At 36.1% G+C, this 26,672-nt stretch overlaps 2 protein-coding genes across 2 annotated transcripts; both read left to right on the forward strand.

Annotated features, from left to right (window-relative positions):
* Window positions 1-276: 276 nt before the first annotated feature.
* Window positions 277-2,652, forward strand: LOC137962577 (pentatricopeptide repeat-containing protein At3g04760, chloroplastic). The gene has a single exon (XM_068809527.1). It carries the CDS (start codon window positions 479-481, stop codon window positions 2,174-2,176), a length of 1,698 nt encoding a protein of 565 aa, XP_068665628.1. The 5' UTR covers window positions 277-478; the 3' UTR covers window positions 2,177-2,652.
* Window positions 2,653-16,265: 13,613 nt separating this feature from the next.
* LOC137963018 (NADH dehydrogenase [ubiquinone] 1 alpha subcomplex subunit 13-B) lies at window positions 16,266-22,032 on the forward strand. The gene is made up of 3 exons (XM_068810196.1): window positions 16,266-16,578; window positions 21,572-21,643; window positions 21,721-22,032. Exons 1-3 carry the CDS (start codon window positions 16,364-16,366, stop codon window positions 21,863-21,865), a joined length of 432 nt encoding a protein of 143 aa, XP_068666297.1. The 5' UTR covers window positions 16,266-16,363; the 3' UTR covers window positions 21,866-22,032.
* The last annotated feature ends 4,640 nt before the right edge of the window (window positions 22,033-26,672 follow it).

The following is a 26,672-nucleotide window of genomic DNA, read 5'->3' on the forward strand; positions in this document are numbered from 1 at the left end:
TTTTCACACAAACAAAATCAAGATTAGTTTGATTAGTAGCTGCAAGCCTGCAATTGAACAGGGACTAATGGGTGATGCATACGAATTATCTGATACACTAAAGGCTCTCCTCTTTTCTATTCTATTCTCTCTGTGATCTCAAGTCTACCACATATTTTCTCACGGCCAATTTGCGAAAACCGACGATATCTTCGATTCTCCCTGCATTCTACGGCTCAGATATTTTCTTCTGCCAAACGAATGGATTTCTTCTACTTCCCTATTCGCTCTATTCATTCTCTGCACACGCTTTCTCCAGACGCCAGAAGAATCATGGGCATGTAAGGGTCGTGCGTGCCTCTATTTGTTCTTCCTTCCCTTTGCCTTCCCTGTATCCCCTCCCTTCACTCCATGTTACCCATAACTCAGCTTCGTCAAGCTTAAGTGTTTGAGCAGCAGATGCGCTACGGTTGGGCCAGAAACTTGAAGAAGTCATCCCATGGCTTCCCTGACCACCGATTTTTTCTCACACTCCCTTTCTGTCAGCGACCGCTTAAAACCTCGTTTTCGTTACTCCTATTGTTGCATTTTCTGCTGCACTAGTTCTAATCGGAGAAATCCACCTAGGTTAAGGGCTTCGACTGTAACGAAAGCAACCCAAGCTCAATCACTTGATTACAAACAAACCCATTTCATGAAGCTTCTCAACAGATCCTGTAAAACAGGCAAGTACGATGAAGCACTCCATTTCCTTGAATACATGGTGAAAAAGGGTTACCGACCTGATGTGATTCTCTGTACCAAGCTTATAAAGGGCTTTTTCAACTTAAGAAATGTTGACAAAGCAGTTAGGGTCATGGATATTCTAGAGTCTCATGGAAGCCCTGACGTTTTCGCCTACAATGCTTTGATAAGTGGGTTTTGCAAGGCAAATCGGATAGAATCTGCCACCGAGGTTTTACAGCGCATGAGGTCCCGAGGTTGTACACCTGACACTGTTACTTACAATATCCTCATAGGAAATCTTTGCTCAAGAGGAAAACTGGATTTAGCGCTGAAGCTTTTGGATGGTTTGCTGGAAGACAATTGCCATCCGAGTGTGGTTACATACACGATTATCATAGAAGCAACCATCACTGCAGGAGGGATAAATGCCGCAATGAGCCGCTTAAATGAAATGTCTGCTAAAGGTCTTGTTCCTGATATGTATACTTACAATGTCATCGTCAGAGGGATTTGCAAAGAAGGGATGGTTGATAGAGCTTGGGAATTTCTTAAGAGCTTGCCTTCAATGGGTTGTGAACCAGATGTCATTTCATACAACATTCTATTACGGGGATTCCTGAGTCAAAGGAGATGGGAAGATGGAGAGAAACTGGTGGGCGAGATGATCTCAAGAGGGTGTAAGCCAAATGTTGTTACTTACAGCATCTTGATCAACTCTCTGTGTCAAGAGGGTAAGGTCGAAAAGGCGATGACATTGTTGAAAGAAATGGTGGCTACAGGAATGGCTCCAGATACTTACAGTTATGACCCCCTGATTTCAGCTTTCTGCAAAGAAGGCAAGTTGGATGTGGCAATTGGGTTCTTGGATTATATGATATCAAATGGGTGTATCCCTGATATTGTTAACTACAATACAATCTTGGGAGCTCTCTGTAAGAGTGGAAATGCAGATCAGGCTTTGGAGATGTTCTACAAACTAGAAACAACTGGTTGTTCTCCAAATGTGAGTACTTACAATACAATGATTGGAGGCTTGTGGAATAGTGGAAACCAAGCAAGGGCTCTGGAGACGTTATCGGAGATGATGGAAAAAGGGACTGAGCCTGATGAAATCACCTACAATGCTTTGATATCATGTTTGTGTAGAGATGGAATGGTGGAAGAGGCAATTGAAATGATGAATGACATGGAATGTGGCGGGTTTCGACCCACAGCAATCACATATAATAGTGTTCTACTTGGTCTATGTAAGGCACATAGGATTGATGCAGCTATAAATGTTCTTGCACAAATGGTTGAGAAGGGGTGCAGACCGAACGAAACTACTTATGTTCTACTCACAGAAGGCTTGGCCTACGCTGGATGGAGAGCTGAAGCTATGGAACTGGCGAATGAGTTGGTCGCTAGGCGTGCTGTTTCTGTTGAATTTCTGAAACGCTTGAACAGGAATTTCGCCATACTAGCTTCGTAGTGAGAATCCCCATTCAGAATTGATGATTGGCTGTTGCTTCCTGAGGTTGAATTCAGTATATTGTAATGTGCCTTTCCAACGGGAGATCTGAAGCTGTTGCAAGTCTCTCTGTTCCCAGGCCCCCTTCTCCTTCTGGAACTCCCATATTTGTTTTCTTCCCCTTTCTGGGTTTTTCCTTGCTGCCCTTCAGCTACTGCTCCAGTCTCCTGCGTCTGTCAAACAAAAACCTCTTCTTCTGCTGCTATACGTCTCCACTCCTCCACCTCTCCTACGTAGTAAATGAGAGGATCAGCAAAGAAGGAAGGAAAACAAGAGAAGTGAGAGTGAAGAAGCAAAGGAGGGTCAGTTAAAGGGGAAAGAAGAAGGCAAAAATGAAAAATACTGTGACATATTCCGCGTGCTTTTGCCACATTAGTTCTCTGTTTCTGTGTATAATTGGCATCTTCAAACTGAATTTCGAAACTATATTGATAACGTTACTAATAAGCTCTCTTGTCCATGTTCCACTGGTCGATGATGAGCAATGTGTTATGCATATGAGATTTTTTTTGCCCTGTCGTTTATTTTCACCTTGTTCAGTATGAAATTCGGACGACATCCGCGAGGAGAGAGAACATCATTCATCCAATTGAACACTGAAGATTCTCCTTTCACCATATGATGGACTTTTAAAAAGACAGTTCCGGTATTTTCAAAAAATAAAGCCATTTTGGTTCCGTGAGGACATATAAAGCTATGATTCATTTGAACCAGTAATGTCAATAGGGCAAGAATAGAGAGAAGTAGGATTTCAAACCATGCCTTCACATCCTGCAGGCCCTGGCTTGCCTTTAAACTGCCATTAACGTTTAGTTTATAGCAGTCAAAGGGTGGGGGGTCTCCAAGAATAAAATCAGATGCCAACCATACTAGTGACACTAATAAAAACACCTAAACCATTGTTTTTCCCAGCCTAAAAGAGAACCAAATGAGTGATTCTTTCCATGACGAATCCAATGGAGTTTGCTTAGCCTTCAAAACTTACATACTGCTTGTTGTACAGGTGAAGGTGTTTTTCTGCCATTTCGTTTCTATCTCGTGAGAGTTGGGATGGAGACGGTGAAGATGTAAATAGATCCAAGGCGAGGGAGAGAAGAGCAAAAGAAGAAAACAAGTACTGCAAAAGTGGAAAAATTTAAGGGAGCTAACGTGTTCTCCTACCATAAAATATTTTCATGTCTTGGGTTGGCGAGTTGAGCTTGATTAAGTTTGATTATGCTCCACCAAACTCCCAACTCGGATAAAAATCTAACTAAACCGAGTTGAAACTGCTTTAAGCCCGCTTACCCGGCTGAGTTAGCTGCGGTTTGACTGTTTTTCAGGTTTATAATGCCTATTTGTGAGTTTTATGCTAGACTTTTACACACACCTGGACTCAAGCTCCTTTCAATCTGAGATCTTAGAGAGCCAGATTTAAAGAAAAAACAGGGATTAATCTGATGGATCAGCCGATTCGACCAATGAACAGGTCGACCCGGACCAGTTCGGCATACATTTGGAGAGATTTTGACTTCACAGGCTGGTTTTGGGCAGGGACTTCCAGAAAACCACTCACAAAAGTACATCCCTCTTGGATCTAACGATTTTGGTCAGAATTTTCGTTTTGCTTTGATTTTCTTCCGGAAAGCAATTTGAATGCCAAAATTTCTGATTGTCCCACCCAAAAACTGAATCTATCTAGGAATTCACATACAAACCTATAAAGAATAGTTGTTGGTTGAACTGAACACGATTTTGTATTTATTTAGAGTAGTATTTATATACAATTTTACAACAAAAATTACCTAAACAGAAAGGTGGTTTAGAGGAGTTAAGAGGAGTTCTATTCTTATGGACGACTCAACTGATTAGTTGATGAATTTTTACAGAGTCAAAGTATTCTGTTCATTATGCCCCTCAAGGTAGGCTACAATTAGAGAGGCCAATCGTGTCTCTTAGCAACTGAAATTGTGAACGAGGCAATGACTTGGTAAGGAGATCAACAAGTTGGTCAACAAAAGCAACATGAGCAACACAAAGTAGACCAGATTGAACCTGATCACGGATGAAGCGATAATCAAATGCTACATGTTTCATTCTAGAGTGAAACACGGGAATGGAGCTTAATTGAGTGGCACTAATATTATCACAATAGACAACAAGAGAAGACTGCAAAGTCACAACAAATTCAGTAAGTATAAAACACACCCACCGAAGTTTAGCAGCAGTAGCAACAACTGATCGATACTTAGCCTCAGTAGAAGAATGCGCAATAGTGTGTTGCTTCGTTGAACTCCAGGAAATGAGATTATGCCCAAGATAGATAAAGTAGGTACTAATGGAGTAATCATCTTTATTGCCATCCCCATCGGCATCCGAGAACCCATGAAGAGATAGGAGACTTACAATGTAGAAGAGGTCCTTTATCTGATGTGCCACATAAATACCATAACATCCGTTTAACAAGTACCCAATGCTTGTCAGTCGATTGATGCATAAACTGAAACATTTTAGTGACAACAAAGGAAATATCAGGTCGAGTGAGATAGAGAGAGAGATAGCAGGCTGATAACTACTTCACGAAACTCAGATGGATCAGAAAGAGGAGAGTTTGAGGTCATGGTGAGTGATGAAGAGTTTGTCGGCAATGGGGTGAGAATAGTTTTAGCATCTTCCATACGAGTCCTTTTGAGTAGGTCTTGAATGTATTTGCACTGAGAGAGTAATATGCCACTGCGATGCGAAATAACCTCAACTCCAAACAAGTAAGAAAGAGGGTCGAAATCTTTTAGAGAGAAATGTTGAGCGAGGCAATCAACAAATTGAGAAATAACGTCATCACTATTACCAGTAATAATAATATCTTCGACATACACTTGTAGAAATAGAACATGATCGCCAATATTGAGAGTAAATAGGAAAGTATCAGAGTGAAAATTCTTGAAACCTGAACCCACAAGAAATTGACACAATTCATGATACCAAGTCCGTGGAGCCTGTTTGAGACCATAAATAGTTTTATGAAGTTCGTAGACATAAGTTGGATGATCTGAATCAACAAAGTCCGAAGGTTGTGCCATATAAATATTTTGTGAGAGTTGGCCTTGAAGAAAGACATTATTGATATTAAATTGACGAAGGGACCAACCATTGCTAATTACAATATTAAGTACAAGTCTCACAGTTGTGGGTTTAATAACCCGGCTAAAAGTCTCATGGTAATCCAGACCTGGTTGTTGATGAAATCCTTAGGCCACAAGATGACCTTTGAATCTGTCAATAAACCTGTTAGAGTGTCTTTTGATTAAAAAAATCCATTTACAACCAACAAAATTAGTGATACCATCATAAGGAACTCGTTCCCAAGTCCCATTACAAGCGAGAGCATCATATTCTGTTGAATTTATGGAAAAGAGAAATACTTCATGAAATTTTTTATAATCAGAATACATGAACCCCTATTTATAATAGAGGAAAGTAATAGAGTCTAATTAAAATTAAACTACCCTTGTCCCAATTGTACCCAAACTCTAACACTTAAAGATAAGTCCTAACATAATTAAATAACTCAACATAAATAGAAGATTAACATAACTAAAACACCTTTAAGCTGAAAATCTTTTGTGATACCTTTTGTGAGACTCTTATAAGATTCCATCATTTTAATCATAGCTCTATGAGACTGCTTACTGTGAGAGTCATGTAAGAGACTTTCATATCTTCTCTGCAACACTCCCCCTCAAGCTAAAGTTTATAACTTCAGCTTGCAATGAAAAAGATTCTTGATCTTCAATTGTCTTTGTTATAAAAATTTCTTCTTAGATGCAAAAAATTTCATCTTTTGTACTCCCCCTTTCTTAAATATTTTTGTCACATTAAAATTTCCACAACATATGGAATAAAATACCTATTTCATGTATTTCTTCTTCTACTTATCCCCCTCAAATTAGGAGGTAATGGCAATGATCCTAGCTTGAACCAAATAACATAGATGTAGTAATAAGCTCCTCCATCATGGTATCCCAAGTATAAGTACGACACCAAGTACAAACCTACAAAGGGTAGAAATGGGTGATAAGTGGTTAATGCCTGTCTTTCACAAGACGACGATAAAAGACCCACAGATACATATAAAAAGTCTCAATGGACTTAAAACACCCGTATATATATGTGTGTGTGTGTGTGTGTGTGTGTATAAAGGTAAACCAACCGAAGCAACACATAAGAGGTTGGCCCAAAGGGGTATGTGAGAGTCAAATAAAGGATAGTAGGAGAAAGGTTGCCAAATAACCAATGGGTAATGGGTAAAAGAGGAAGATAAGATGTTGAGGCCACTATGTGCTTCATTTTTCTAAGAAATTCAAATTTCGCATCAAAGGAACCAATGCCTACAACATCCAGCAAATAATGAACCCAAGTGAAGCAACCGAAGAGTTCTTCTTCAGAAATAATGTCTCAATCAAAGAGACTCAATAACAGTAGCGGAAATGGGCCAATGCCCAAATAAAATACAGCACTTGTGTAGTTGTATAGTAGCAAATAACTAGTAAATAATAGAACTCCTTAAGGGTAATAAGGACACATGAAATAGCCTACAACAAGTCCATTAGTAAATAAGGAAGTTAAACAAAAATAGTATGTTGGAACTGAGTAATAATCCAAGATAATAATCCAGCTGGAGATAGAGAATTGAGTTGAACTGAGTCAAATAGTAGAATAATATAACTGAGTCAATAGAAATATATAGAACTCGGAACCCAAACATGTATAACCGAGGCAGGAAATAAGTGGCCGAGTCAGGTTGACCCCGGACTGGGTTGGGCTGAATCAACTCTACTCGCTAGGGTAAACCAAGCGGAATAGATGACTCTCGGGTTACTAGTTCACTGGGTTGACCCGATAATGTCTAGTATGAGTTGGGCTCAGCGCTCAATTAAAACCAGTTTCCTAACTTAGGGAAACTTTAATTCAGCAACAATGCCTTCTTCTTCCCGACAACGCTGAACAACTCGGAGATAGAGAGATAGGATAAGCTGTTAATTGGAAGGTAAGTATTTTTGGAAGATGTCGACAACCGGTGAGAGCAAATAACTTGGCTAAAATAGAGTTCTCGGCGGAGGAAATAATCTAGTGAGTTGAAACAGAAAACGACAAAAATAAGGCAGGGAAGGAATAGTTGTTGCCGCTGCAGCCTGTTATCGTTGTCCCCGCTTCCGAACAGAGCGGGACAGCGATGAACCACGATAGATCTTAATCTTAGCAGAAATAGAATGGTAGATGGCAGATAGTTTGCGAGATCAGTGGCCTTCGTCTTCGACCTCCAGAAGCAGAAATAGAGCCGTCGATGAAGAGAAATAGTGTCGTCTTCTTCTTCCCCGACGACACCGAACAGAGCAGAAAAATCAGAGAGGTGTAACTGGCGATGAAAGAAGTTTCAGAATCAGAGAAACAACAACAAAGATGTCTTCTTCCCCGCTTTTGAACAGAGCGGGATAGTAGTGAGACCAAAGAGGGATCGTCGCGGTCACCGATGATGAACCAGAGATCCCAAAGAAGCAACAATAATAGGCAGAGTAATCAACTTGGCATATAACTCGACAATAATTAACTCTGAACCAGATGACCAGAGTAATCAACTAGCACTCAATAGATTAATCAGATTAACTCAGTAGAGCAGTACGGTAGGTGGTAGTGGGTCCTGACGAAGAGATCTTGCCTCGGCAATGCCATTCCCTCCTCTGCGCGAGATAAGATTTGAAAACAAAATAAAATAACACAACAACACCTAATCGATGCCAATTTCAGGATCTCTTCAATCCAAACAAAATGGAATCAGACAGACCAAAAAGGGAGATAGGATAAGCCCTTATCTAGAAGGCAAAAGAAGTAACCAATTGTGAGCCAGCATAGACAGCACAGATGAGGTAGTAAATTGAACTCTCGGAATCAATCACCGAGAGCAGTAGTAAACAATGGGTATAGGTGCTGAAAAGAGGGGAAAAATGATAGTTACGAACCTAAATTGTTAGAGATCTTAGATTAGAAAAAAAATTATATTATCTTTGTGGGTTGATTGAGTCAACTCATAAAATTTGCTCTTATACCATGTTGAGTTTATAGAAAAGAGAAATACTTCGTTGACTTTTTTGTAATCAGAGTACATGGACCCCTATTTATAATAGAGGAAAGTAGTACAGTCCAATTACAATTAAACTACCCTTGTCCCAATTACACCCAAACTCTAACACTTAAAGATAAGTCCTAGCATAATTAAATAACTCAACATAAATAGAAGACTAACATAATTAAAACACCTTTAAACTGAAACTCTTCTGTGATACCTCATTTGGTGAGACTCTTATAAGACTACCATATTAATTCTAGCTCTACGAGACTGCTTAATATGAGAGTCATATACGAGGCTTTCATATCTTCTCTTCAAGAAGTATTCAAGAAAATATTCCATATGTTATGGTAATTTTAATGTGACAAAAATATTCAAGAAAGGGAGAGCACAATAGATGATGTTTTTGCATCTAAGAAGAGTTGTATTTGTGAAGAATTTTTTCCAGCAAAACAAAATTGAAGAAAGTAGAAGAAGAAGTAAGAGGCTTTCATATCTTCTCTTCAACATGTTCAATTAGTTGGATTTGCACTAATCTGCATATGTGCATCAAATATTAAGTTTGCACGAATGGTTGCTTTAAAATATAGAAATTTCTCATGAAGCTCATCAAAGGTGATGGGTGCATCTTGAGCTTGAACAATACAAACAAGCTATTTTTAGTCATCTCCCAGTCCATCCCAGACCTTTTCGGTAAGATCTTCCACATCCATTGGTTCTCCTAGTATGGAAAGCTCATGTACACGAGATTTAATGTATTGAAGAAAATCAGTGATATTCATAGTATCTTTTGTGGGATTTTTTAGAAGATTCTTGACTTGTTTAATCCTGCCACAGGATGGGTTGGCGTAAGTATTGGCAATATTAGTCCATGCTTTTCCTAGAGGTGGTGGCTCGAGCAATGAATGATATAATTATAGGAGATAGAGTGCCAATGAGGGCATTATGAATCAGTAGAACTTGTCGGATCCAGACATTATAAACTAGATTTGGAAAGAGATTTGCAGTGTGGGTCTTCGGTGGGACAGGGTTTGGAGCCATCAATGTACCCAAGGATATCATACCCAATGAAGATAGTTTTAAATTGAAGCTTCCATGAGAGATAGTTGGTAGACGTGAGTTTGAGAGGAGCTTGAGCAGAAATATTAATGGTAATAAGATGGAATTCATTGGTGTTGAGCACTATTGGGTATATTGGAGCATTTAGAGCTTCACTTGTAGTGGACTTAGTGATTGATCTGGTTGAGTCAACTTACATAAAATAGGCAGTGAGCTAGAACGACAAGGTGCCAGGATGTCGAGAAGTTCGTCTCCGACAACAACAATAGAGACGACGGTGATGAGTGTCTTCTATGGCGACAACAATGCTTTGACGATGTTGAACAAGGGTCGTTGGTGCGACCTAAAGGAAGAAATATGAATCACTTCAGAAGTTGCTATAGTTTAGGTCTTAGGCAACATAGTTTGGTTAATCCGCTTGCCGATGATGTTGGGTACCAAAAAGTTGTAGGTGGTGCCCTTGACAGGGACGATTTTCATCGATGGGGATGAGGGATTCATTAACGGAAGTGATCTGGGAGCCGAACTCATAAGCTAGACGAGCATGGAGATGCTCAAATCGTAGTCGATGGAGATGGTGTAGCTCGTAGTCAATAGTGCAGAAGAAGTGAGGAATTAATGGGAAGAGGAAGGTGCCGCTTTGATACCATATAAAGAATTGTTGTTGGTTGAACTGAACACGATTGTGTATTGATTTAGAGTAGTATTTATATGCAGTTTTACAACAAGAATCACTAAAATAGAAGGGTGATTCAGAAGAGTCAGAGGGGTCATAGGAGTTCTATTCTTATGGATGACTCAACTGATTAGTTGATGAATTTTTACAAATTCAAAGTATTATGTTCTTTAAAACCAATCTGGAAAACTTCCTTCCCTTTACTTACTATTATCGATCTCACACTTCTCCTCTTTTCGTAAAGAGATCAATTTCTAATCCCCGAATCAACTAATTCTGATTCAATATCAAAGGTTCAAGTACTTTATTTTCTTTCTTCCCCCTTCGGATTTCTCTATCTCTTTCTCAGTTCCTCTGGTTTCGCCCAAACCATGCTATAATTTCGTGACAATGTGCTCAGAATCTTGAGTGGAAAAAGACGATATAGAGAACTCCATTGAAACGTTGTGGTGGAAGGAGACGAAGCTTGTGGTGATAGCGAAAAAAGAGAGACAAAGCTCATTGACTTACGAGTAATTTTTTATAGGTTAGAGCTTGGCCTTATGAGAATATTTCGAATTTGAGCTTGAGTTAAAATTGAACTTGAGCTTGAACTCAAGAATTTTAACAAAGTTTGAGTTTGAGTTCGAGATCGAGCCAAGTTCGATCTCTAACCTATATTTTAAACTTTGCATTAAAATACATGTCTAATAAGCTGAATATAAACTTTGCACAAAATTGTGCATGAACTCTACATAAAATTGTGCATAAACTTTGTATGTAATTGTTCATAAACACTACATAAATTTGTGCATAATCAACAATATAAATTTTATGTTCACCCAAACAAAAACTATAGATCAAGTATCAATTTGGATTGCTTAGACAAAGATTATGAACCAAATATTAAACTTAAAATTTGTAATTTTGTTGTTCACAATCACAAAATTTATCTAGTTTTAAGAATGGAAACTCATTCTTAAAAAACCAAAATGAAAGAAAAACTCCAAATCTTTCCCCTCGTGCTAATTTTTTTTGTTAAGTCTCAGTTCCCTCAAACGCTTGAGCAAAATCTCCACCTATGACATAAAAAAAAAACTTATTATTGTGTGATAAAAAATATAGTCTTCCACTACTCATTAATGAATGTAATTGGTAGCACAAGTTGTTTCTCATGTTGCAATCATCAACCAAAAATTTAATAAATAAAACTAAAATATTCATAAGAAAAGTATCACAAAGAATTATTATCTAATATTAGTTCACCTTTTGATTTGTTATTGACACCTTGAAAAACCCAAATCCAATCACTACCATAAATCAAAGTTTGAACTATATTTGAAGCCAAGAAAGAATGATACATGTCTATTATTCTACCACCAACACTAAAAGTAGACTTTGATGCTACTGTAGATATGAAAATTTCAAGAATCTCTACAGTCATCTTAGATAATACCCAAAATTTAAGTTACTAACTTTCCACCATTCTAAAACATCAAAATTATATTTCGAAGTTCTCTCCACAAATATACACACGTTTTTCAAGATAATTATCCAATTTTGGCTTTGATGAATTCACTACTTCCATTTATTTTCTATAACTCATTAACTTTGACTAACCTGAACTTGATGAAAAATGTCCAAAATTTAAGTTATTCACTTTCCACCATTCTAAAACATCAAAATCATATTGTGAGGTTCCCTTGACAAATATACACACCTTCTTCAAGATAATTATCCAATTCCAACTTTGATGAATTTACTATTTTCACTTATTTCATATAAGTTATTAACTTTGACCAACTTGAATTTGATGAAGAATGTGACCTAAAACTTGTGGAAATAGCTAAAGAACTAACACTAAAATGGTCTCTTCATTACTAATTCTCAAATCACACATGACTACATATTCACCATAAATTTTGAATAAGGTCCTTCGAACTAAGTTTATATTCGTTCCTGTTTTCAATTTAAAATATATCTTTGGAGAACACATCCCAATCAATTTTAATTTGACCCTTGGATCCAAAACTTAAGCAACAACCATCAACAAATTGTATTCTCCTCGGTACTTCACAAAATTTTCTTTCATTTTACTATCATTGTCCTAATGAAAACATTTTTCATTCATAGAATGAAAATTCAAAACTTCGTGTACCCTATATTTCTTAGATTCTATACCTAGCTACAATTGTTGCAAAGTTTCAGGAAAAGTATGAAGTCTTGCCTTAGACTGATTAATGAATTTGATATTCTCACGCATTTTCTCAATGATATCCTTAATTTCACCAAGACCATCTTGGGCTAATAAAATTTAGAATATGAGTACAACAACACACATGAAACAACTTTCCACCATAAAACAAATTTTTATTTCTTGAAAAATCATTTATCAAAACTCTCAAACAAATATCATTATATGCATATCAACTGAGATACTGAATGTTTTATTTCAATTTTCTAATCTTTCAAACACTTGCAAATAACATATGCTATGTTAACACCATGACAAGGAGGAGGAACATGCATGAAACTCAAAACTTGTTTTTGTAACTTTCAATTATAACTAATGAAATGCCCAATAATAACCATATTAGGATTTTTTATTTTGAGACTTCCAAAGATTTGTTGTAAGAATAATCTTATTAATATATTTCAATAAATTTTTCAATTTTTTTCTTTGCCTCATACACCTCCACACACTCATTCTTAAAGGTCTTACGAGATTTTTTTTTATAATTCACATTTGCCATCTTCATTAAAAAAAAAATCCTTCATCTTCTACTTGTTGACCGTAGGTTGACTCCCTTATTAATTTTGATGATAATAAAATTTAATAGATCTAAAAATTTACAAATCAATTATTTCAGGTACTTTACCTTTAAGAGTCAATGCATCTGAATGTCTAAAACTTCAAAATGACAAAGCCTACTCAAGACCTCAAGCATCAGTGAAGGAAGTCTCTTGAAGAAGCACCCACAAGGACGAAGACAACAAGAAGACTAGAGTTCAATGTAAAATTTTTATGTCTAAACTCAATCACATTGTAAAAGAGTATACTTAAACTCTCTTCTTTGAGTACAATAGTGATATATTGCATGTAGACATGTTTAAGAACATCATAAAAATTAGAACATGTGTTGAGCACTTAAACAAAATCATTATCATTCTTTTAAAGTCAACTTAGTTGATCTAACACTAGACTAATCGATCATCCTCTGCCAATGATTGATCATCCAGAAGTGTGCATGCCAAAATATAAAGGATGATTGATCATCCAAAACATGGTCATTTCATGCTATAAAACATGATTGATCATCCTATTTGGATTGATCGATCAATACTATCCAGGAAAGAAATTTTTTACATGGAATGATCGATCATCCCACCAGATTGATTGATTAGACAAAATCTTACTAGTTAGGGACTTAAAGCATGATCGATCATAGGAAGTTCATTGATTGATCATACTTGCATTGCACAACCACTGAGAATTCTGATTAATCGATCACCCCCTATGATCGATCAACTTAAATTTTGAGGACCAGCGGTAACATATTGATCGATCAGTCCATCGATCAACCAGTCACTTTCTGACAGAAAAATAGTTGTTATGATCGATTAATCGATAAATCACTTTACCGATTTTTACAAACGAGCAAAAAACTACTAGTTTGGCTTGGGGAAATTATAAATATCCCACCAAACCACACATAAAGCAGTTAATGAGTATTTATTGACAAATATTTTGAGCATTTACCCTTATACTTGTAAATCTTCTCTAAAGTGAATTTTGAGTGAAAGTGAGCTACAAACTTGCATATCCTTCGGTCTTTCTTCTACCTATTCCTTGCATTTCATATAATCAAGCTCCTATACTGTGCTGGAAAGAGGTGGATGCTTGGAGCTCTCAAGGAGAAGGTACTCTCCAGGTAAAGGTTGTAGTTTTCTTTTCTTTTGTTTAAATTTATGAAAGGTTCATCTAGAACCTATTCAATCTAGATAGAAAGGGTCGACTAGAGCTAGAATCTAGCATCAATCTCTTGGGGAGATTGTCCTTTGTAAAAGTCTGTATTGAGTTACACGTGGCTTAAAAAAAGTCAGAATCTCTTGTGTAAATTCTAGCTATTAGAGCTTTATGATAGTGGAATTTCCCATGCAAGGATTCTTAGGTGGTGAATACCATTAAAGGAAAATTGATGACAAAAATTCTCCTTGTGTTATGGTGTGTGCATTTTTATTTTCCATCTAAATTGCAAATTTTCATGATATTTTATATACATGCCTTACATACCTTATAATTTGAAATACTCACTTCACCCCACACCCTCCCTCCTCCTCTTGAGAAGCTACCTAGGACAACAATTGGTCTCAGAGCAAGCTAATTACTTAAATTGAAATCAAAATCCAGTTATTAGAGCTTTAAAATAGTGACTTCTCAAGCAAGGGTTCTGGGTGGCGAATACCATTAGGGGAATATTGATAATAAAAATAATCCTTGTGTTATGGTGTGTGGTTTGTTTATTTTTCATCCAAATTAGGAATTTGTATGATATTTTACATACAAGCCTTAAATAGCTTAAAACTTGAAATACTTCCCCACCCCCACCGAGAAGCCACCTAGATCAACATCCACTAGAATTGAAGAGTTGCTAGTTAGTTGGCAATCTTTCATATCTCCAAGCATTATACTTGGAATATTGTTACATGTTGAAAAAGTTGCCTAATAACGTAGCCAACCTTATTAACCTAAGATACTTCAATATAATCAATTGTGAGGGTTTGACTTCTTGGCCTACTTAGATAGGGAAACTTGAAAATTTAAGATTAAAGCTTTAGTTCATTGTTTGGGAAGGATGTTGGGAAGTGTGGAATTTACGATTCTATGGTGGAAGACCTTGATCAAGGTGGTAGAGAAAGAGAGGAGGAAGAAGAAGAGAAGAAAAGGGTGAAGACAGGAGAAGAGAGGAGAAAGAGAGGGATGGTTGGTAGAGAAAGAAGGAGTGAGCTCTTGGGAAAAGAGAGAATAGGCTAGGGATGAATTATGAGAAGAGGAGAGGTTTGATGCTCTACCCCATGCTTTGATACTCTTGTTTATAGTTGTGGGAGGAGGTTTACAATGAATACAATGCCCTTAGGGCTACAAGTTTTATGAAAGAAATGACATAAGTAAACATACATTATCTTACATAATTACACCCTCATGCCTTCCTTGTGAAGATCACTTTATTGCCACCTTTAGACGTGGGGGAGGAGTTCTGTCTTTTTTTACCGTTTGTGCCACCCTTCATGGGTGCCTTCTAATAGGAAGAACATAGTAGAACTGCAAGGATTGAACAGTCTAAAAGGTAAACTTGTCATTGAAGAGCTTAAAAATCTAACTGATGGGGAAGAGGCTAAGGAAGCTGATTTGAAGAATAAACAACTTAATAAGTTGGAATTACATAACATAGCTAAGGTTGATGGTGAATTTCTCTATAGTTAAAAAAAAAAAATTCTTAACATGCATATTTTATTTATTACTATTGTTACCCTTGGCTATAGATATTATAATTTAGGAAGATAGAAATAAATCTCCACATGCATCCAATAAGAAAGAGATATTAAAGTAAAAAAAATAGAAAACAGAAAACATGCAATAAGTATTAAAAAAATATCTTATTTTTTGTTCAAACCCAACTTATCTGAAGCTATAACAAAATCATATGAGAGAAGAAAATAGAACGAAAGAGAAAAGAAAAGTGATGAGGAGAACTGAAAGAATCACGACAATGAAACTTGAAACCCATTAACCAATCAAATTGATACAATACCACTTCGGCAGGGGTGCAACAAGATGGAGATTCACACTCTTCAATTTAAGTTCCTCAATTTAAAGGATTCGAGTAATTTCAACTTTTTATTTATTGACTAGTGACTATTTTATACCCGATTTTTTCAATCAAGAATTGAAAAGAGTGGTGCTTTATCTTTATATATATATATATATATATATATATATTATACATATTATCAAAATTCTAATATATTAAGATTGTTAGGTTACGAAGAAAAAAATTACCTAAATTTCTCTTGTTCAAAAAATAATTAAAACAGAGAAAAACGCGTTCCGTTACTCAAAGTATGACAAATTAATGGGTTCCCCCCTAGCTTGAGGCTTTGGCGAGTCAAGCAAGCGCATTGCGCACTCAGCTTACATTAGTGAGAAATTTCTATTGATCCACCCTACAATAAGATTGGCTTCTTTCATCTCGCCGGTGCGGTCTCTGATCAGAAAGCCCTGACGCCGGTCAGAACAGAAATTAAGCGAAGCGAAGCAGGTTGAGGAAAAATGACGGAGGCGATGGTAAGGAAGAAGCCCGGCATGGTTAGCGTCAAGGAGATGCCAGTTCTGCAGGACGGTCCGCCGCCCGGCGGTTTTCCGCCGGTCCGTTACGCTCGCCGTATTCCGAACAAGGGACCCAGCGCCGCCGCCATATTTCTCGCCACCTTTGGTGCCTTTTCCTATGGCATGTACCAAGTCGGCCAGGGAAACAAGATCCGACGGTCAGCATTTCTTTTCTCGTCTCTTCTCGTGCTAATATCTTTGTTGATTTCTCCAATATTTACTTTTACCCTGAGCGAAATGCTCTATTCTTAGAATTAGGGTACGTGAAGCGTGCTGATTTGGATCACTCACCCGGAATAGGTTCAGTTTCGTCTGTGATTTGGTTGCTTCAATTTTGGGGCCGTTTCTCTGGTTGGAACCCGATTAGCTTTTCTGTTTCTATCCTTTATTTTTTTTTTCCTCTGTCTTGTAACTAAGATAGAGTTATCTTACATTCTATAATTTTAATCTAAATTGCAACTTTTCATGGGACGAGTTATAGAGTTGGATTATCTGACTTTTCCATCTACTTGAACAATGAACAGGTTTACCTTTTTCCTCGCGTTTCTCAGAACTAGAACTTAATTGAATATGTTATCTTTTCTACCTCATAGTTTTGTATTTTGTTGTTTGTTTATTTCCGCCTCGCCTCTTATATGGTTATTAATTCAGGAATATTCTCATTTTTCTGCTCTTCTTCTGCATATTATAAGTTCTGAAGAACATTTTTTTATCTTAATAAGTTTTGTATTCCCTGATCCTATTTTGTTCCTAAACTCCATCAGAGTTTTCTAAAAACAGTCTGCAATTTTTAACTGCTCTTGTTTGCCTCCATTCTTCGCAATGATGACAGAATCATGTTGGGGTACTCAGCTGCTTCATTATGCTGTTGTCTTTTATGATTCATGATTTGTGATTAGCCACGGTAGTGCTTGCAAGTGTTAGCACTGAACCATGAAATGGGCATATAAAAAGTAGTTTTTGAGCTTTCTGAGTTAGTGTTTTGGAGCAAATTTTTGCATCTCTAGGAAGAACAATTTCTCTGGATGACTTTTTGTTGTCTAGAAAAGCTACCTGGCCTTTATTGAACCGGATTTTCTGTTGCTAGTGCTGAACCTAGTCTATAAGTGCATGGGTCCATAAAACAAACTGGTTCTTTTGTTGGGATGAGATTTTTGTAAAGCCATGCTTATTTTCTTTATTTCTTCCTAAGAGACATTGGTTGAACTGTTGGATACCAATTCATATTTTTATGCTATTCATGGGCCAAAGCAATGGAAGCACATTTCCTGTGCAGTCCACTTCTTTGAGATTTTCAAATTCAAAACATAATTTTCTTACCCTATTCTAGGCTTCTCTAGTGACCTGTGCAATCTGTAATATTATCTGAATTGTTGGTGGGGTCCCGACTGCAAATTATGAAGTAATAAGTTACTTTCAGAAACTTACTGTTAGAAGATGGGCTCAAGCCCACACGATCAAGGAAGGCCCACACATCCAAGGAGAAGGCTCACACGTTCAAGAGAGTTAGTATCATGGTAAATAAGAAGACTTCTCATAAAGATGGCACAAGGATGTAATTAGTCAAGGAGGAACATGTCTAGTTATGTAAAACTTTTAGCCCTAAGGGCATTATGGGCCATCATAACATCCTCTAAAAAACTATAAATAGAGGTCCTTGGCTTGGGGTAGAACATCCAAGCTCCCCCTCTCCCCCCTCCCCCCCCCCGCCTTCTCTTAATTCGTCCAAGCTCTCTCTTAGCCTAAAGGTTCACTCTCTCCCTTTCTCTCTTCTCGTCTTCTTTTCTTCTCATCTCTCTCTCTCTTTTACTTTGCTCGAGGTTATAGTCATGAGATCCTAAATTCAACATGGTATCAGAGTGGGAAAAGATCTGAGATGGTAAAGGAGAAGAAGGGGAGGAAGAAGAAGAAAAAAAGAAAAGAAAAAGAAACAAGAGGAGTTCTTTACTCTTCTTTCCCAATTCATGTTTTTCATTGGATTTTTAACTCTCTTATTGTATGATTCATATAGAAAATTATATATCATTGGAAAGATATTTGAGTGTAGTTTCCAACTAAAAAAGAATCGTTGAGATCAGATTTTTCTAGAAAGTGAAATTGACATATGAAGTAGCAAAGGTCAAGCAGTAGAAAAGTTTCATGCAACACATGAAAGCTTAAACTTTCGAGCTGTTGTATGCCATCAAGAATGAGACTTTACAAAGAGAATTATATATCAAAAGAAAGATCTATAAGTCCATTTTCTTACCTATTCAACTAATTCTCAATTTGAGTTTTTTATATGGAGATATTGATCTCAGAAGAGTCAATGGTCATGCTGGCTAAAGGAGAAAGAGTACTCAGTTCTGCCAAATTACAGAGTTTGAAATCTATTAGATTATTTATCTCAAAAGAAGTATATTTTATGAAGAGAAGTTATAATTGGATGAAAGGTTTTTAAATCTAGTTTCAAAAGGAGAAAATTTTGTGTCAATCTGATATATATTTAAGGAGATATTCATATTGGAAGAATCAAAGGTCATACTGGTATCCCGTTGCATGTGAAGATCCAAATTCAAGCTGAATTTTTTGCTTCATTTTTTGAGTTGTTATTAATCAACAATATCAGGAAAGTATCTCATTTCTACCCTTGGAAAGTTTCTGTTTGTTAACTAACAATATCTAGAAAGAATCTTTAGAAGATCATCTTATTATCAAAAATTTTCCTTAATTTATTTGTCAAACAGAAGAAGTGTTCCTATTCTGAATTATGAACCTTTTCGGCTAGCCACGAATTTTGTGAGATTTTGTTGGTGATTTGGAAAGATTACAAAAATCTAATTTAAAGCATAGAAATATTGATTTTTTGGTAAGTGGTGTCATAATACAAGGGAAAATTTCCTTATTTATTTTTGGAAGTTGCTGATTTTATGAATGATATGATGTGGTGGATAATTTGATTATCATCCTTTTGATTAAGAAAAATATGATTTTTGGCCTGCCAAGAGTTTCCTTAATTAAGTGCATAATTAATTGAAATTGAGTTCATGTTGAAATTGAAAGATTGGGCTCAGATTCTTCCTTGAGCTGAGTTGGTTCAAGTTGTCACTTACTTGGGCTCTTTGATTTGGTTTAGTTCTTCTTATACATATTTTTCCAATTGATATTTGAGTTATTACTACTAGCCTCCTTAATTAGTGGATTAAAAATTGAGATGGAAAATTGACCTAAGCCCATCATCAACTTGGGCTAGCACAATTTACCAAGGAAGGATATCCCGGGCTAAGTTTAGTGATAAGGTGATTCATAATTTTTTTTGGTGAACTTGTACTTAATTTATTCTTTCTTGAGTTGATTATTAGCCCTTGCGAGTCGTAAGAGGATCAGTAGCTCTCGGTTTGAAGTTTACCAAGGCTTGGAAATTACTTTCTTACTTCATCCTTTACAAGCAACTTATTACTCGGTTCCAACTTATTATTGGGTGCACATTCTCCTTATTCAAGGATGGTCTCGTTGCGGATTATTTCATATGTCATTATTAAGGACTTTCATTATTTGGTATGTGTTATTTGGGCATTGGCCTATATCTGTTACTGCTATTGTGTCTCTTTGACTGAGACATTATTATTGAAAAAGAACTTGGTTGTTGAATGTTGTCAGCATTGGTTATTCTGATAAAGAAGAAAGTACATGGTGGCCCCATAATATTATCTTCCAGTAATTACCTTTTTACCCCCTTATTTGGTAAATTTATTCCTACCATTTGAGAGTTGGTGGCCTATGTTGGGACATTGTGATGGAGGAGCTTATTACTACACTTCTAAGCAATGCCTATAGACCCACTACCTATAGAGGATAGGAGTGTGTCCAACATCCAATGTGAGTCAAGTCTATTATTCACCCAAGAGGTGTTTTTTTGAGCTACCCTGAGGAAGTGGGCAGGCTCTGTGTCCCATAGTAGGGCTGCTTTTTTGCTTGTGAAATTGAATAGAAAGTATTTTTTACTATGGCCATTTGACTGGAGTATGGAGCTGTCTTACGGCTAGGAGTTATTTTACTCTCTCTTATATTATGCTAGTTGGGTCTCTTGGTAAAGAACAAATAGACCACCATCATGAGGGTGAGTGTTGGAAGATATGATGAACTACCATTTTATACGGGAAGATCCTATACACCGTTTGTAGCAAGTTGGACATTTATGATGTTCTCTCACCCCCAACTTGAGGGGGAATGTTGGAAGATGGGCTCAAACCTACACAACCAAGGAAGGTCCACACATCCAAGGAGAAGGCCTACACGTCTAAGAGAGGTGGCATCATGGTAAATAAGAAGACTTCTCATAAAGATGACACAAGGATGTAATTAGTTAAAGAGGAACATGTTAACTCTTTTCTTATGTAAAACTTTGCATTATGGACATCGTAACATCCTCTAAAAAACTATAAATAGAGGCCCTTGGTTTGGCCGCTTCTCTTAATTCGTCCAAGCTCTTTGTTAGCCTAAAGACTCACTCTCTCCCTTTCTCTCTTCTCTTCTTCTTTTGTTCTCCTCTCCTTTTCTTACTTAGCTCGAGGTTCTAGTAATGGGATCCTAAATTCAACACTTACACCTATTATAATTTTTTTTATGAAAATTGAAAATTTTGTTTGATACAAAGTGTTATGCACTTTTCCTCTTTCTATCATAAAGAACTTTTCTCAAGCTAAAAAGATTCTTCCGCCCAAAGATTTGATTTGTGTTTCTCTGTACCTTCAATGACTGTTGTTGTCTGTTATTTCATGGTTCGTTGCTAGTTTTACTGTATGAAAAATTATTGATTACTTAGTGGCATTGCTTGAAGCTACAGTAGTTTTACTTTTGCAGTGTAGGTTTTGCACCCTTGACAATCTGTATTACCGATCTGGGTCAAAAATTTGTATGTGTACTATATTGGAAGACTAGTGTTAATAAAAGAATTAAATGACTTTGTGAACATGATATTGGTTTATGTTCTTCTTGAAACGGAAAAGAGCTGTAAAATTATTTAGTGTTTCTTGTGTCTGGTTTTAAGGCTTCTTTATCTGATTAGACATGAGAATCAGTGGCTCAATTTACAGGCAGTTGTATTTTAGCCATCAGGGCTGCAATTCTTTGCTCTCTATACTCATATGTGATACTCTTGTATTGGTTTAGAGCTCTTAAAGAGGAGAAATATGCTGCTCGTAGGGCTATAATTCCCTTGCTTCAAGCAGAAGAGGATGAAAGGTAAGGGTGATCTTTGTTGTTGGCTAATGTTATTACTCTTAATTCCTGCTTACGAATCCGAAATGTGTTGTTCCTAGATTCGTTATGGAGTGGAAGAAGTCTCTGGAAGAAGAGGCAAAGATAATGAAAGATGTACCTGGTTGGAAGGTTGGTGAAAGTGTTTACCACTCTGGGAGATGGATGCCACCTGCTACAGGTGAGCTCCGCCCTGACGTCTGGTGAGCACATTTTGACAGAAGTGACTCACAAGTTATGTGACAGTCGTGGGTTTGAACAAAACCATTGTCTTTGTTAATAACTCGAAGTTGTATCACTCCAAGGGAGGAAATGGTAATCAGATTTTCGCAATAAATTGATATGCTTAGATGCCTTTGCTTTTTTTTGATTCTCATTGTTGTAGTTTGAATTTGGTGATTTAGTATCTTGCGAAAAAAAGTTCTAAACGCCGCCTTATAAAAGAAAGTCCAAATGTCAATCTGCTTAAAGAATCTGTCAAAAGTTTGGTTTCAATCTTCTATGACATGGATCATTTTGACAATTTATATCGCCTTGAAGGTGGTTTATGACTTGTGACACAGGAAGTGTTTTACTCGTCTGTTGTAATCTCTTCTACTTCTCATAGGAAATTTTGGTTTCAATCTTCTATGAGGATCATTTGTGTTTGCCTGACCCCTTCTGCTCTCTTTGCTCCACCTGATATATCTCTTCTACTTCTCATAGCAGATTCTTTTCCCCTCGAGATTTCATGATGGATGCAGTTTAGTTGTTCTTAGTTTTTGTTTTTAATCAGCTGAATGTCATTTCACTGGCGATTTCCTTTGATTGATCTGTAGTTTCATGTTTTTGTTTCTCCTCTCTTGTTGCTGGAATTTTCATATTTCTAATAAGACATTCTATGATACTAATATCAAACTTTTCATGTTTAAATAAACGAAACATGAGGTTTTTTATACCACTCTCATGGTAGGCATTTGCATTAAGGGTGTAAATGGGTAACAAAAGGAACAAGTAATGGGTATTTCATTACTGTTTCTCCTCAAACCAAAGAAGGCATTCCATTCTCCATTTGTGTAACTTGTAATAATATACTTAAAACAAACATGTATACCTAAACACCAATTTAACCAAAACAAACATGATTACTACGTTGATAAGTAATTTAATGTAGAATTAAAATATATTAATATTTTAATTAATTAAATATTATATTATATTAATTAATTAATGCAGTTTATTGTACATTAACACAGTAATTACTCGTGACAATTAATTGTGCACTGATTGATTATAAAATATAAATAAATACAAAGTAAAAAATAACATAAATGAATATAATAAATTAATTTATTATTTTATTAATAACACAAGTTGGATTTTTTATATAGTACTAATTAATAATATATTTCCATTAAATTAAAAAAGGATTAGTTTAATTATTTATAAAAATAGGATAATTATTGAATAATAATTGATCAAATGATTACTTTAACTATATTTTAAGTACCGGTCTTAAATATCTAATTTCAACATAGTAATAAAATTTATGAATACAATAAATAAATAAATATACTATTTTATCCATAACCTAAGATAGATTATTAATAACATATATATATAATTAAAAATTAAAAAAACATGCTTGAAAATTAACCAAATTACTCGTAGTAATCCTTAATTTACAGCATAAAACGTTTATGCCTTGGAAGAGAGGGTTACTCAAGTTACTCGTTTAATACATGTGAAGGACAAGATACATGTTCAAAAGCAATAAGATACAACCATCATTTATCATTTCATATATGAGTCGCTATGGCATCTCGATATTGTGTGACTCTTGTGGGTTCTAATGTATGTTGCCTCAGAATGTTTGTTGATTGGTTGTCCTCATCTACAAAACCATCACTATCATCGTTATCTGCATCATCATTTACACCTACTAATTGGACCACATTTTGCTGTCTTCTTTTAAGGTCCAAATGTCATATGTTCGAACATTTTGCTGTCATCTTCGAGCCATTTCTAATCTAAATTCAAGATGCTCTTCATGGAAAAAACTTTATCAGATAACTTTTACCCGTCATAGTAACTAGGGACACATGGAAACACAAAAAACAACTGAAAAAAATACCACGTGGTGGATATTTATAACACCCAAATATCCTCACCACATGGCAAGATCATTCCATAGCACTTCAAAATTATTCAATAACATTCTATAACATTTAAAAATTAATCAAACTAATTCGATTGCAGATGCCCTAAACCCTAAACACACTCATCAAGTCTAAATTCACCGAACACCCCTGGTAGAGCCCCATATGACTTCTCAGTCACTACGAACCGTACCTCATTAGTGATGGGGGTCGGATTTCGTGGGCTAATGGACACCCGTGTAGGCGACTTAGCCTAGTTTGAACTAGATTCATCCTACTCTCCATTAGCCCCTAAACCCTGAACCTTAAACCCTAAAAGTCCCAAACCCTGAACCCTAAACCCTAATTCCATAAAGTACAAAACCCTAAACTCTAATTCTTGAAAGTAAACTAAACCTTAAACTCTAATTCCAAAAAGTACAAAACCCTAAACCCACAACCCTAAATCTTAAGACCGAAAACCCTAAAAAAAACCCTCAACCCTAAACCTTCAACCCTAAATACCCTTAATCTTACTCTAAATATCCTAAACCCTAACCCTAAACCAGAAATTATACACTAAAGACAAAGTTTAAATACCATAAACCCTAACCCTAAAACCCAAAATTATGGAGTAACTAAACAATCAATAAAAATACCACACACAAAAATTAAAATTATATCAAATACAACAATATATTAATTGAAAAAAATTAGGGTTTAGGGCTTCCTTCTAAAATTTTGGAAAAACTGAAGCCCAATGGGGAAATCAAGGGAAATCAAAGTTCAATCAAAGAAATCAACTCTGAAATGGGGAAAATCGAAGGAAATTGAAACAAAATGGGAGAAATCGAAGGAAATTAGGAGGATTTTAAGGGGAGAAGAGAGAAGCGAGAGGGACAAGGGAGAATGGAGAGGGAGAGGGAGGTTGAGAGAGAGAAGAGAGTCGAGAAGGGAGAAGCTAGAGCGAGGCCAAGAGGGAGAAGGGAGTGTGAGAGGGTGAAGAGAGTGCATAGACGAAGTCGAGAGGGAGAAGAAAAAAAATTCGAGAGGAAGAGTCGTGTCCCAACGGCTTCAAGTGGTTGACTCACAAAAATGGGTGGATTCCTGATTTCATTATTTAAGTCCGGGGTGGCTTCATCCCCATCATGGGCTTCATTCAGTTGAAGCTGGCGCTGGTAACAGCTTCTTTGAATGACCTAAGTAATACGGGTGAACTTCATCTCCTGATTCATGTTGACTAACCCCTAGTGTCCTATTTTAAAACCCCTAAAGAGTAACAACCTCCCCCTTTAATTTGCATTTTTTAACAAAGCCACATCTTTCAATAATCGTTGGTCACCACTTGTTACCATTAAACTCTGTTCCCCCTAGTTCCTCCCTTCTTCTTTCTACTACTGTTAATTGACTTTGACATTCATAGGAGAGGGAAGTGTCAAAAAATTCTAAGGCGCCATTAGTCACCCTAGTTGGAAATTTATATCCCAGGTTTTCCTAAGATTTATATATTTCTACGAAGCCCTATTAGTGCCTTATTAGGAAATTATATTGAAAATTATAAAATTTCCTTAGAAGCCCTATTACTGATTTTTTTAAGGAGATATATGCAAATTATTAATCACTCTAATACATAACCATACTTATCTTATAATTTTTTTTTGTAAAATAAGATGTTAAAAATAAAATTTTAAATCTTTTTATCTAAAACAAATAAGATGTTAAATGCTCTATTCCACTCAACATATCATCCCACATTTGAGCTATTATATCGTTATGAAAAGGTTTAGCTCATTCATTTTATTCATTTGATCTATTATAAAAGCAAAATATATGCCAACAACAAAATTCCAAATTTTCATGGATAAGTCAGACTTTGATAAACATTAACTACTATATATAAAAGCATGTAAGTGATTTTCTACTCTTTCAATCGATGTTCCGTGCTTAGCAACATCCAAAGTGAAAAGTAAAAAATGGAAAACAGCTAAGGCTACTAGAGGGTTAAGGATAAAGATAAAAGAGAAAGAGAGCAAAGAATGAAAGGGGCACCTAGTCATTATAGAGAGAGAGAGAGAGAGAGAGAGAGAGAGAGAGAGAGAGAGAGAGAGAGAAGTGGTACTTAGTATTAGTGCAATTTACTCTTAAACATAGAGCTTAAGAGAACAAACATACTTGCAAATATTCTTACAATTTACTCCAAATAGTAAAACCAACCAAATATTCTACAAACTTGCAAATCAAATAGTTCCTTTTCAATTTTCTCATTTTGATTGTTGAGTGATGTTAGCCTACTACAACTTTTAATACGGGATGTTGCTTCTCTCAAGTCTTTCTCCATCTCCTGCAAGAAATGACAAAAAGGAAGTCTAGCCACCCGAACATCAAACTCTTTCTTGAGAAAACATTTGCCATCAAACAGTTAGACATGTACACTATTTAGACGTACAAAGAAGATGACATAATTTATTAAGTCTTCAGGTATCACTTATTTTTCCTTAACACCGAGGCAAAAAGAAGAAAGAACCGATAAAAGGGTCTAATACAAAGTAAAAGTAGATCAATTAGACCAATTGTATTGATGGTTTTCTAGACGAAATATGGACCAAAGAAAAATGAATAGAAAGAGTGAAAAAGAAATTTTCTAGAGAATACTCACCAATATTTACTCTATGGTCACCGTTGATTGATAACTAATCTACTCGTAAACTTGTTGAATGTTTCACACAAAATAATACCCAAATAATATCAAGAGTGCAAGAGTTAAACGATAAATTACTACTGAAATGACCTAGTTCCCTCAAGAAAACCAAGAAGTAAAGGAAATCCTGAAATTTGAGTTTTGACTGGAGAACAGTAAAAACATAGCTAGCTACATGTTCTTGGTCATTGACCTATAG

This window comes from Aristolochia californica, unplaced genomic scaffold (assembly GCF_029961685.1).
Source record: "Aristolochia californica isolate CCGP_79_NKW_82.1479 unplaced genomic scaffold, dmAriCali1.0.hap1 SCAF_4, whole genome shotgun sequence".
Lineage (NCBI taxonomy): Eukaryota > Viridiplantae > Streptophyta > Magnoliopsida > Piperales > Aristolochiaceae > Aristolochia > Aristolochia californica.

Bases quoted from the DNA above. Each gene is read 5' to 3' on its own strand.
- LOC137962577 (XM_068809527.1), top strand. From the start codon at position 479: ATGGCTTCCCTGACCACCGATTTTTTCTCACACTCCCTTTCTGTCAGC.
- LOC137963018 (XM_068810196.1), top strand. From the start codon at position 16,364: ATGACGGAGGCGATGGTAAGGAAGAAGCCCGGCATGGTTAGCGTCAAG. The intron at 16,579-21,571 runs GTCAGCATTTCT...GTATTGGTTTAG, and splicing joins CAGGGAAACAAGATCCGACG to AGCTCTTAAAGAGGAGAAAT. The intron at 21,644-21,720 runs GTAAGGGTGATC...TGTTGTTCCTAG, and splicing joins CAAGCAGAAGAGGATGAAAG to ATTCGTTATGGAGTGGAAGA.